Genomic DNA, 13,292 nt, shown 5'->3' with positions numbered 1-13,292 from the left:
TCACAATTACCTATTTTATTACTTTTCACACAAACACATGGAAATATTCAAAGAGGCTCAACAGTAATTGGAATCATCATACAATAATAATAATAATTTAAAAAAAAAACGCATCTCCACCAAAACACAATGAATTTCAAGGCATTTCAATGGGGGTTAAGGATATCTGCACTGTGGCTGTGCAGCAAACATATGCACGTCCACGTTATCAACAGTGTTTCTGGTCATTTTAACTGAACAAAAGTGAAATAGATTTCTTAACAGCAATTAAATATTTTTTTAAATGTCAAGAGGCTATTAATGTGTCTCTATGAACAAATGGACCTCGACCGCCTGTGATGCAGCTGTAATGTGCTGTGTAGGCTCAGAATGATGTGTCACCACTGCCATCTTGTGGGGAAAAAGGTGTAATACAAACTTTTATTTCACTGAATATAACAATATGACATGTTTACACTATAGTGTGGCATGATCGGGTGTAGGAACGATGACTGATCATGATCACGGTGCAGACTGAGATAACATTTTGCAAAGGCTGAACTGTCATCACAATTAATATAAAAACTCCACAGATTAATCATCTGTCACAGAACATAAACCAAAGAGATGATTTTGTTGTTAGCTACAAGAACAGACAAACAAAAGTCAACCTAGAACATAACCTGAGTGAGACGACTACAATATTACTGCACTACACAACATTATAAAACGCAGAGAAAGTGTATTGCTGCAGGAATAAAATGTCTACAATCATCCTGTAAGTCCCACAGGATTCCTTCCTTTGCTTATAACAGCAATTCAGTAACTAGTTTAACCACAAAAAACACGGTTATTTAACACAAGTCTCATTTCATGGATGCAAAGTGTTACATTTGGCCACAAATGTGCACTATTACAGCACGGAGGAGTTTTATTACAGCATTCTGAGTGTAATTACTACAACACATTACACTAGAAATAATTGAAGGCAAAGCTCCCACTCAGTGTTGACTGATTCAGTGCAAATGTTGTTACTGAATATTTTATTAACCAAACACTCAACTGTTTCTAGATCATATTAAATTAGAGATAAGGATTGCAGTTGTGTCATTTAGCTAAATTGAAATCTACCCTTGCTCAATAGTCGGCAAGCTACACGTAAATCAAATGAATGCAGATATGAAACCGCTATATATGCAATATAAATACATCTTCCACGTATCTTCTGTCCACAGGAATAGACACGATAGCTACAAAATAGTTCCTTCCTCAAGTATGCACTACAGTGTACAATGTAGAAGTGTTGCATACATAAAGGTATCAAGGATCAGCTCGGTAAAAAGAAAGAGCCAGCTCCTCCATTGTGCATCTGTGTGCTGACATGTGGGGCTCAGTGCCAGTTACGCCCAGCAGGGGGCAGTCTTATCCGATACATTACATCAGGCAGTCAGACTTGCACTCATTTCTCAGTGTTTGTGATGGTTCTTAAATATTGCACTACAGTCACAACGGGTGTTCGGGAAGGAGGAAGTGGAATCACGGCTCATCTGCGATCATCTGCGATCATCTGGGCGTCAGTCGCTACAGGCTACAGATACTCTTCTTCTTTAATGTAGAGGATCTCGTGTGCCGAGCTGGGAACCTGAAAGAAAAGACTGGCCGTCAAAGGCTGAAGAGATGTCTCCATAGAAACTAAATCCAGATATATGAAATAAATTAAAATACACATTTGGTCCCTGACTTCAATGTAATAATTTACTTTTCTTCCCATTCTTAGTAAATATGTACAGCATTTTAATGTAATATGATCTTTTTGGATGTGTCACAATTTCTAAAATGTCCAATATTGTCTGTCACGTGGATGAACCATTTGCACTTTCAGGTAATTGGTAGCTAAACAGAAACAATGTTTAGCTAAGGCTCAGCTTGCACTTACAAAACTGGGAAAGAGACATTTTATACACAAAACCTCTCCAACAGTTTTACACAGTGCTCCATTTTTCTATGTACAGGCTGACTTTCTTAAGCCACTCGAATCTGTCATCAATGACTGACAGCGTCTGGAAATGTGTGAATGAATTAATCTCTAGACTGGTCCAAAATTTCAACACAGCAATAAAACCCTCAGTTTTTAGTGCTAGTAGCTAAAAACAAAACACTAAAAATGAAGAAAATAAACAAAAACTAGCTAAGATATGTGCTGCTGTTTTAGTGAGTTGCGTCAGCCAGTCTAAGGAGTATTTATTGCTTATTTCTGTGACTGTGTATGAAGCACTTGTGCTGTTGTGTTGTTTCATTGTCAATCTCTTCATCTATTAACTGAATTGGAAGCATACATTTAAATCTAAACCTTCAGTACGTAGAATAGGACAGGACTTTACATTGCCCCTTGGGGATAAATAAAGTCTTTTTGACTTTGACTGAAGCTCCTCATCAGATTTGGTGATACACGGACTGTTGAAACAGTTGAAAGCATATATGATGCTGGCTTGAACTTTGTGTATGTGCTGCTACTGAAGCGTCGCTCGTTCTTGCCAGCAGATGGTGCAGCTTGGACTGCAGGTATGAAAGTGCTGATGATGTGGCTCTGCTGTTGTCGGCCTGCCTTCACTGACATAATGTGCCCCTTTTCCATTTAGTGATGCTATGTTTATTAAATGTACTCTTTCCAGATCCTATCTCCTCCATCCAGGATTTAATCAAATGGTCAAAACTGATCAATGTCTGTACCTACCATGCCATTCTGAGTCTAACCTTTTCCAAGCGTAACCTGGAAACTGGGCATAAAAATAGATACGACTGTGTTGACTATAAATTTGTTATTGACTGCTACCTGACCCTCCTCCTCCCTCACCTGAAATAAACTTACTACCTTCAGCGGACATGTCCGCTCCTCCTAGCCTGCTGGTAGCGCGGTCCACTTCAGTGTTGACAGGCTATCACTCGTGAATTGGAGCTGCTTTTACAGAGCAGGTTACTGCTCAGGACCACAGACAAAGCAAGAGATGGACTTATTTTAAAGGTAAATAGAAGTAATACTGTGGCCTTTTTCCAGATCGGACTCAGCCTTCCGATGGGGCTGGCGGGAGCGTGACTGCACATGCAAGTCAGTCATTTTGCGTCGATCAGTGAGTGTATTACTTTATTTAACAGTTCTATGTGTCTCGCTGTCTTTTATACTTGAATACATCAAGAGTACGATTTAAAAAACTGGTTATTAAAAAAAACTGTTGGTGTTTTTTGTTCTGCTAAAACATCTTTTAGGTCTTTCTCTACGCAGGAAAAACACTGCACTGCTGTTTAATTGGAAATAATTGGAAAAATGCTGAATACTGAATCTCACAATCTGCTCCACTGACAAATGGTTCCCATTAATGTGCAGTGTACATTTGCTTATTATCAGCTAATACTATTTTCTTACTCATATTAACAGAGGTTGAATGATTTGGAGTCTACATATATTCTCAGACAGATTATTTAAAAGTCAAATAAATACTAGTGGAGTACGTGATGTAATATAACACCGCTAAATTAAAACTACATTTAAATGCATGCTGCGGTTAATAGATTTGTGGTGTTTGAAAACGAAACCTTTTCCTTGTTAAATACAGAGTTAGGCCCCGGTCACACAGGCCTAGAGGTGGGTCAACCTTTTCACTACCGAGGATCCCAACCCCAAATGTGGATGACAAATCCTCCAATACCTCTGAGATGGTGACATCAGAGAAGAGGGGGAGGGAGGATGGAGCAGTGAAACAAAAATAAATGGACGTTAATTAATAGATGCATCATTCGAAGTAGAGTGTTTGGAGGGCAGCCCAGCTCCTGAAATTCAGATAAATGATCTGCAGTGAAAAATGTTGGTTTTGCTTTGTTACTTTTACACTGAAGTTCTACATGCTCTGTTTCCGTCGTGTGTCAAACATCTTCAAGTTCCAATACAGCTTGAAGAGTAAAAGGTGAGTCCGGTCTGCATCTTTCATGCAAACTACAAGTTAACACTGCAGTCTTATAACAACCAAAGCAATCAGATGAGGGATTTTATTTGGCTGGTCTCTAGGCCTCTAAGGCAGTGAGCTCGTTCACTATGAACCTGATATTAAACAGTATAATTCTGCTTTCACTATTTAAGCAGTGGAGTTCCTGCCAGGGGAGCTTTTGCTGCTGTTTGTGGATTTGAATTCAGAACCTGACACACAACAGAGATCTGCTTGTTTTTCTGTTCACATTACTTCAAAAAAGGCTTTTTATAAAGTGCGCTCGAAGGGAAACTCCAGAGCTTTTACACATCAAAGTCTGTTTACAGGTAACAAGGAGTACTACTGCATGTGTGGAAAAACTTTGTAAAAAGTCATTTGAGGTCCCAGAGGGAGCTGCGTGAAGTCTGACAAATGTCCTCAGGTGATGCCACTGGAGCAGGAAAAGCAAAAAAAATATGGCTGCATTGTGGGTAATGTAGTCACCAAGTTTTGACAAGAAGAAGAATGCATGGAAATGCAAATAAAGATCTTTTTAACTGGATAGGGAATCTGCTAATAATACCAGTGTGAGCGGGGATGTTATTTTCAGCCCACTTACAGCTATTTTGTGTAAAGCAGGCTCAGATCAGCAGAGGCTCTATCTCAATGGGACAGATGTGCAGTGAGCAGGTAGTCAGACTGTTAAGGTCCTTTTCAGAACGTATTACTCACTAGTCCTTCACCACAGAGTGCCACTCGGCATGGAATCACAGCTGCTTGCTGAGGTTTAGAAACAAATAAACAGGTGAACTGTGGGTTGCTTATGAGAGACAGCATCTGTCACTATGGATACCAACAGCTGTCCTGATTGTTCAGCGGTGAGGTAATGCAACTATTCTCTGGTTTACTCTACAGACTATACATAACCCTTCCACTTATACTAAGTCCATGTGTACCTGGTTGACTCCTCCCACTACCAGGAGGCGGTCTCTGATGACGATAAAAGAAGCGGAACATCTGGGGAAGTTCATTGGAGCCAACCTTTCCCACTTCTTCTTCTGAGCATGAAAGGCCTCCACAGTGTCTAGTGCTGAAGGCTCATGACCTAAAGAATGGAGAAGAACAGCTCAGCTAATAATCTCTATGCTTTATTCTAGTCCTCTATACATCCAGTTTACAAAGCTAAGACTAAAATGTATTTAGTCTGCAACCCACGTCCATCCCAACATGTCCTTTCATTCTGTTTCTGACTGAATGTCTTATCTGTGTCACTGATGGCTGCTCTGTACTGTGTTGGGATCTTCTTACTGCTGTCCTGGTATTTGGCTTTTCATGTATGCATGTGGAAGGGCATGGAGGTCCCACAAGAGAGCTATGCCAGTATAAATTACAGTATACTTTACTGCAAATGGAGATAATGATCTTCTCTTGATTGTTACAGTAAAATGTATCAAATGTTTGAACTTGCTTGTGAGGCCTTGTTATACTTGCTGGTGTGCAGGAGATTTCTCAGGGGGAAGCTCATGTTTACAGAGAAGTTTCAGGATTTTGCTTAGTTAACAAAACTGCCACTGATAATTTATTCAGACTATCTAAAGCCCAGCAATCCAAAGTGTTCAGGCAGTAAAAAGTGATTACAAATCATCAAGTCCTTGTGTGTAGGTTTTTCAATCAAGCTGATCAGCAGAAATTAGTTTGCAGTTCATCTCTCTTACCAAGTCCTCCTGCGACCACCATCCGTCCACGCAGGAAGGCAGCAGCAAAGTCAGCTCTCTTTGTTTTCATCGCCACTGTCTCCTCTGACTTCAGCCAGGTGCCTGAAAAAAGGGAAAGGATAACAAGCGACAGCTGGGGTGAGCATGTTTGTGTGTGTGCACAAGCTCATAAAGTAGATGAGGTGAAGTCTGGTGGCACCGTAGTCCACCTTCAGCGAGATAGGATGCTGCTGAGTTTTCAGAGGATGACCTACCCAAACAGGTCACCCACAAGGCAGCTGCAGCCAGGACAAGGATCGCACACACACAGGCAACAAGGACAGAAAAAGGTTATAACGAATTCAAAGTACAGGAAGGGAGAAAAGGAGGGTCAAAATAATGTTGGGAGGGAGTCTAGTTGAATGTGTGTTAGGACACTGAAAAAGTCAACAAGAAAAAACATTTATCATTTGGGCTGACGCTGCCGGAAACATTGTCATAGCCGTCATATCATCATATTTCACTGCAGAGCTGGTAAGGTACGTTGCCAAGCTTTCAAGTTGCTGGGAGACTTTGTTCTGTTTCAGTCCTCAGTGCATCTAGGAGGCCTTATCGGGCTGTAGCTCAGGAGGTTGGTGGAGCAGGTCATCTGCTGATTGGAACATTGGTGGGTACATCCCTAGCTCCCTGCCTGTATGCCAAATATCCTTGGGCAAGAAACTAACCCCAAGTTGCTCTCCAATGCTTCCATCGGAGTATGAATGTTAGTCGGAAGGCACTGAAAACAGTGATATGGCATGCAGTGAGTAGAAAAGCGCTATATAAGAATCAGTCCATTTACCATCTACACATATATTTATAATTGTGGTTGGTATGATCTGAATGTATACTAACCATTCAGACCATTTAACCAGATCCTTTTTAAATTTAACACCTATTACTTGTGTAACAAAATTACATGTAATCAAATGACTTAAAGTCAGCATTTTGGACACATTTGTTTGATTGTGTCAATAACACCACTGCATTCAAAACTGAAGCCTCACTGCTGGGAATTGAACGCAGGTGCAGGGTTAATTGAGCGCTAATTCTTATCCACCATCAAACAGCTATTGGCAGCTTTAATCCTAAAATATTGGTAACAACATTAAAATCATCAGACAGGTGGGAAAGACTTTATAATTTAATCTCCTTAATCACCAACACTTAAGACGGACAGTGTTTTCTTCAGTGCTGTCTGATGTGGTTGTCACGGGGAAGTGACATCTGCGGCACTCACGATGATAAAATGTGTAGTTGATAGTAACAGGAAATGGAAATTCAGCCCTGAAAACAATGTTTCTCTTTCCCCAACAGATTCTGCAAAAACTTCTCATTTTACTTTCAGGCTTTGTTGCTGCCAAGCTTTGTTTATCTGAAGAAAACCCAGACAGGAGAAAATCGTGACAGAGGAAGACAGATAACTTCATTAGGGAGTGAAGGAAAGCGAGGGAGAATTAAAAAGATAGAGACAGAACAGGAGAGAAAAGGAATGTCTTACACTTTATCTTTGTCTATCTCACCTTTCTTCTCTCTCTGCTTTTTCTTTGCACTTGTTTTTCCCCCCATTCTCCTTCTTTACCTTCTCTTCCGCATTGCCTTGTTCCTACCATTTTTCTTTCTCCTTTCTCTCTCTCTCCCTTTCTTCCTACTCAATCTTTTTAAGAGGTAGAGACAAGGTCGAGAGCGACAAACAGAGGTAGAGAATGAAAACGAGATAAGAAGCCAGATGGTGAGTCTTGCTGTGTGTTGCAGCAGTGTGTAATGAAGAGCCGTGCTTCTCTTTCCAGCCTGGTTAAGTTAAACTAAAGGGAACAGAGCAGAGATCACAGCTGGCCGTCCACTCTGTTCTGTTTTCTCCATAGCAAAAAAATCCTGTCTTGGTGTTGAACATCATCTGTGCAATTCAAAAAAACCCAGAAGTTATTTATAGTTAGGAATCAGGTTAGACCACCAAAACATGGTTGTAATGTTGAATAATGTGATGCATAATAAGCAGATAAGCTTTAGCTTCTTTATGTCGCTTATTATCAAATTGCTTGTTAAAAAATATTCACACACAATCACAGCTTTAAGGCTGTATGTGAGTCATTTCATAACACTAATGTCCAACAGACTTGGATCAGATGTTAATGGAGCTTTAGTGTTCCAGCTCTACAGTACAAAGTCAGTGCAAATTTCAATAGTCTGACTGAGCTTTCTTGCTGAAACCATTGATACTCAGGTACTCATCACGACTAAAAACAGCTACTGGATTAAATACTTATTTGCAACAGTATTGATATCAAGAGTGGCGCCTCTGCCTCCTCCAGCTGACATACAAACACATAAACAGTAGCCAGCAATTACTGACAGTCACAATAGCAATCTATTATTATTAAAGTAGTACGATTAATAGACGGTGTTCATTAAACAGGATAATACAGTTATATGTGTCTACAGTGTGACTGAGGCAGGAAAAACTCTCCCAGCCACTAACGACAGCCTTACCAACTCTATTTGATCAGCAATGAGACATGACGAGCGCGGGACAACCTCTGACAACCTCACAATATTGTTTTCAATTTGTTGTTATTTTATTTTATTCTTTTGGGCTGTACTTATGTTACTGTATTTTTTGGCACTATGTCAGACAACTTAAGTACAGTCCTGTGACTGACATTGTTGTTATTGGTGGTTTGGCTGTATTCAGGAGGTCGAGCAGGTCATCCAGTGATTGGAAAGTTGGTGGTTTGATTCCTGGCTGCTCTGTGGCAGCATGCCAGAGAATCCTCAGCCAAGAAACTAACCCAAAGTTGCTCTTCGATCATTGAAGTGTGAACGTTAGATCGACAACACTTAGGCATAAAAAAAAGTGCTTGTATGAATGGGTGAACGAGGCATGGTGTAAAAAGTGCTTTGAGTCCTCCACGAAAGTAGAAAAATGCCATATAACATCCAGACTAGTACTATTTTTATCTTTGTATTAAGAAAAAACATTCTTCCCCCGTGGTGTCAAAATGGCATCAAGTAGTTTAAGTGTTGGTACTGGGTTTGATATTCTAGTATTGTACCAACCCTACCAGTGCAAAGACATCTCAAGCAGATTATTTCCTGCTGTTTGCTGCATGTGAGAAAGGACAGTTGTGGAAAATGACCTGACCTGATTCACCAGAAATTGTCCAAAGCAATATCTAAAAACTGCTTGATTTTTGCATTGTGAAAGATTCTGGATGTATGCTCTGAATCATCGACATTTAAGCTGCAGCAACAGAGTCTTTTGATTAAACTAAACCTTAAGAAGATTAGTTATTTTGGGAATTGATGGTAATTTAGTCCAGTAATACTGGGTCATTTTTGTAGGATGTATTTTGAAATATTATATAACAAAAGTGCTGTATGACAGCAAAACAATCTCATGTAGTGATATGTAAATCGTCTTTACAAAACGAGCCACTTCAGAGCACAGTGCATTTCCTGTGTCTGCTTTTTATTTTTAGCGGTTGAATAAAAATATCTCTCGTCACTGCACTACATCGTCTGTTAAAGACTTCATTACAAAAGGGCAGTTCTATAACCTCGTCTTTGATGTTTTCTTCTATATTTGTATTCATAAAAACAGGCATCAATCTAGAAAGAATTCAGACAGTAATAGCTGATTTTCAAAGAGTGCTTACAGTGTTGCAGGCTGGGTTTTTGTCTTTAAATTACAGCTGTGTCAACACATCCTTCTACAGACTTGTGGTTCAATCCTTTGAGACTGAGCTGCAACTGCAGGCCTCGTTCCTATTTGCTTTGGAGGGATTACACAAGTCTTCACGCCAAGATTTTCTTTGTAGGATGCGGGGAAAACACCAGCATGCATTATTCTCCTCTGGTGGGAGACTGCAGAGGAGAATAAAGAGGCGAGAACGAGAGAGAAAACACAGAGAGAGGATTTCAGATAGAGAGAGAGCGAGACAATGGAATGAAGGAGATGAAGCGATTCTCTGAAGACTGGGCTTTGTAGTCTGTGTGGTGGTAATTTCGTCTGTGGCTCTCCTCTGTAATTGTCCCTCATGATTAAAACTAGAAAGGGATGGTGATTGGTTCTCGCTCTTTGATAGCTTGGGTATGTCACGTTTGAAATCTTACAGACTGCTGACCGCACAGATGATCCTTTTGGACAGAATGTATCTCACTATGATGTTCTGTCATTTCTAATAATTACAAGCTGGTCTAAGAAGCCAGTCCACTTTTGCTCTATTCTCATTTCTGCTTCATTCCATCTGCTTTGTTATGTTTTAGTCCCTTCTGTTTTTTTAAATTATCTCAAGCGGGACATAAATCACAGTCACAACATGGGAGTTCGTTTGTTATAAGTAGGTCTCGGGGGGGACTGCATCATTTGTGGTTATTGTTCATGTTGCCTGAGCTGTACGAGCTTTAGCAGAACAAAGGAAAGTGCTGCTTTGTTAGATGCAGTAAAAGCAGCAGAATTCATTATTCCAGCTGAAGGTTTGTAACAGAAAAGCAACTGAATTTGAAATTTTCAATCACACTGAAACACCAGCTGAGGTTTATCTGTAGCTCACAGCTTTTGTGCTTACTGAAGATTTAAACTTTTACCATTGGTGAAGACTCAAGCACAAATCTCGACTTATTATTTGGTTAATTTAGGAAGAATCAAGAGGTTTATTGTCATGTATGCCGCACAGCAGTGGTGCTTAGCAATGACATTTTTACTTTATGAGTTCCCCGCACACAAATAAATGAAAATAAATAACTAAACTAAACAAAAAATAAAATAAAATTCAATACAAAATACTATACACACAAGGCTAGAGTGTAGTCAGAATATAAATTGCAATTAGTATGCAAACTACTTTAATTCAAAGACATCCAGAATGTTTTAGCGTTGTTATATAAACTGTATTATTTAATAACATTTTATAAGTGACAGTAGGAATCAAACAAACATAGAAAAAGGTGTAGGCCACACCTACTACTACTAGAAATATTAATCTCAGTTTTTTTATGCCCTCTTTTCTGTCTCCTTCCACCGTCTCTCCTCACCGTTCTAACTGACCCATGGCAGATGGCTGAGCCTCCCTGACCTTGGTTCAGTTCCTTTTAAATGAGAGTTCTTCCTCCCCACCATTGCCAAGTGAACAGGCACCTTACAAAGTTGTTGTCAACTGATGTGATATAAATAAAGCTGAAGCTGAAAAGCTGATTGGATGGTTCATATGCAGGCTGAGAAGCCCACAGATGTTGTTTTTCCACCCAAAGTAACTTTTTCCCTTCAGGTTCTCGTATGTCTGCATTTCTACTGCAGTGAAGATCCGTAAAGATTAGACAAATTAGTCAACTGACGTAGTGACAACTGTGTTTACAAGCAGGATTATAAAAACATAACAATCACATTAAATCTCAGCTGTCTGCATCTCTTTTTCTGTTCTCCAATTTCATCACTTTTTTTTTGTTAACATCACTCTCTCTCTCTGTTCACTTTCTAGCTTGCTTAACCACCGCCACTCATCTCTCTCTTTTATTTTCACTCACTCTCTTTCTCTAAAGCTAAATCTCTCGGGATTTGACCAAAGTCATATTAAGCAAAAAAACAAGAAAGATGACTCGAGTCATCCAGCACAACAACACTACTGATTTACCACCGGGCAACAAACTGTTTTGAAAGCTCAGTTGCTGCTAACCAGCTAGTTCTACATCGTCCAAAGTAGGGAGACATGAGATTCAGGTTGGTACTGTTAATGTTCCTTGTGTTGGACTGAAGTCATTCTTTTCCTTTGGAGAGCCACTGTTAATAGGGGACCAATGCTGGAGCTCAGTGGGAATGCACAGCAGGAGAAGCACTACCACAACCTGCTGCAGTTCTAGATTGTAACGTTGGGGTCCATCTATAGTATAAAGAACGTACTGGAGAGGCATCTGCTCATCATTCTGTTACATACTGTAAAAATGTTTTGCTTATTAATAGGTTTTAAAAAACATGTTAGCCTCACTGGGTTGCACAGTGGTTAAGACTGTTGCCTCACAGCAAGAGAGCCCTAAAGGCAAAATGGGGTCCAGGTTCGTATTAGCAGCTGATGACAGGAGGGTGACTGGAATTCTTTGGGAAATTGTCTTGTTTCTGTAAGGTATCTGGATATTTTTAATTGCATCTTGGAATGGATGTTTAACCAATCATCCTCAAGAGTTAGTCTCAGAGTTTGTCACCTTTAGTTTAGCGTATCTTTGCACAAATCATTTATTTGAACAATTCTGTTTCACAGAGCTGCTGTTAAACGATCTCCGATAGCTCGCCATCATCAGCTGCACCTCACCTCAGCACATCTCTGCTGAAGTTCAAACACCAGCAGCTCTGCAGCCAAGTATCACCTCACAAGCAGGGATTGTAAGAATGCTACATAAACTTAAGTTAGAGGATATTTTTCAAGTTGAATTCCATTAGAAATTGCTCCAGTAGCTCCAGGACCCTTGCAAAATATTTAAACAGCTTTTTGTCCAGTTTCTAAGACATGAGCCTGGGCCTTTACCCTTAACAACACTGTTAAAGTGAGATGAACGGAATTTTCTTTGTGTGGTGCACAACACTGAAATCAACTACTTTGGAAACTAAACAAAAAAACATGAAAAAACCTAAACTTCGAAAAATAAACTGTCCATATCAGGAGTTACCACTTGAAGAAAGTGGGAAAAATATTTCCTGAGTAATTTGGGTGCAACATTACTCAGGCAGCATGGTTGCCTCACAGCAAGAGGGTCCTGAGTTCAACTCCACCATCAGGACGGGGTCTTTTTGTGTGGAGTTTGCATGTTCTCCCCATATTTGCATGGATTCTCTCCAGGTGCTCCGGCTTCCTCGCACAGTTCAAAGACATGCAGTTAGTGGGGATAGGTTAATTGGAAACTCTAAATTGCCCATAGGTGTGAATGTGAGTGCGAATGGTCGTCTATGTTTCAGACTGGTGACCTGTCCAGCGTGTACCCTCCCTCTCGCCCCAAGACAGCTGGGATAGGCTCCAGCCACCCCCGCGACTGAAAAGGATAAGCATAAGAGAATGCATGGGTGGAATTTGGGAGAACTGACACCTTAAATATTTTTTCTAAAACAAAAATGTGTCATTTTCAGGCAGTTTTCTTGCCACAGCTTCGTTCTTTGCATTTCCTTTGTACTTGTTGCGTCTTGCCCACATTGCGACATTCGCTAACAGGCGTGTGTCTTAATACTGGCAATATGAAATGGAACAGTAATACAATATCACTGTGTGACAGCAGATTGCATGGTGTGTGTGTATGTGTGGAGAGATACTGCTGCAGATGGATGATAAAGCAATCTGTTTCTGGATCTTGTAATTTAAAGTGCTTCTCATCCCCAACCCTCCCTCAGCAGCTCATCTCCCATCTCATCTCCACCAAAATTAGATTGGAGAAACGGGGTATGGCTGTGTGTGTGTTCGTGTGTGTGTGTGTGTGTGCGTGCACGCATGTCTGCCTGGATCAGTATCAAGCGTTTGTGTGTGTTGGAAGTTATTTTATTTTCATCTTTCCTCTTCTGTCACACATAAGGCAAACTTTCTCCCCATTATCATACATTAACATTATCACGCCCATGTTCTGCTTTATTTGGCTTTCATTCGAC

The 13,292-nt window shown here is 40.2% G+C and overlaps 1 protein-coding gene across 4 annotated transcripts in view; it reads right to left on the bottom strand.

Annotated features, from left to right (window-relative positions):
- Positions 1 to 13,292, bottom strand: part of klhdc8a (kelch domain containing 8A) — a 74,575-nt gene continuing 61,283 nt past the window's right edge. For all 4 annotated transcript variants that reach the window (XM_004559895.2, XM_076883682.1, XM_004559897.4 and 1 more), the window contains 3 exons: positions 5,654 to 5,755; positions 4,895 to 5,043; positions 1 to 1,621 (listed from right to left, as the gene is read on the bottom strand). In XM_004559895.2, the coding sequence (XP_004559952.1) occupies positions 1,568 to 1,621; positions 4,895 to 5,043; positions 5,654 to 5,755 (305 nt within the window). In that variant the 3' untranslated portion in view covers positions 1 to 1,567. The remainder of the gene's footprint in view (positions 1,622 to 4,894; positions 5,044 to 5,653; positions 5,756 to 13,292) is intronic.

Source organism: Maylandia zebra, linkage group LG5 (genome assembly GCF_041146795.1).
Source record: "Maylandia zebra isolate NMK-2024a linkage group LG5, Mzebra_GT3a, whole genome shotgun sequence".
Lineage (NCBI taxonomy): Eukaryota > Metazoa > Chordata > Actinopteri > Cichliformes > Cichlidae > Maylandia > Maylandia zebra.
The sequence above is the reverse complement of the archived record's forward strand: the minus strand, read 5'-3'. Positions and strand labels throughout refer to the sequence as shown.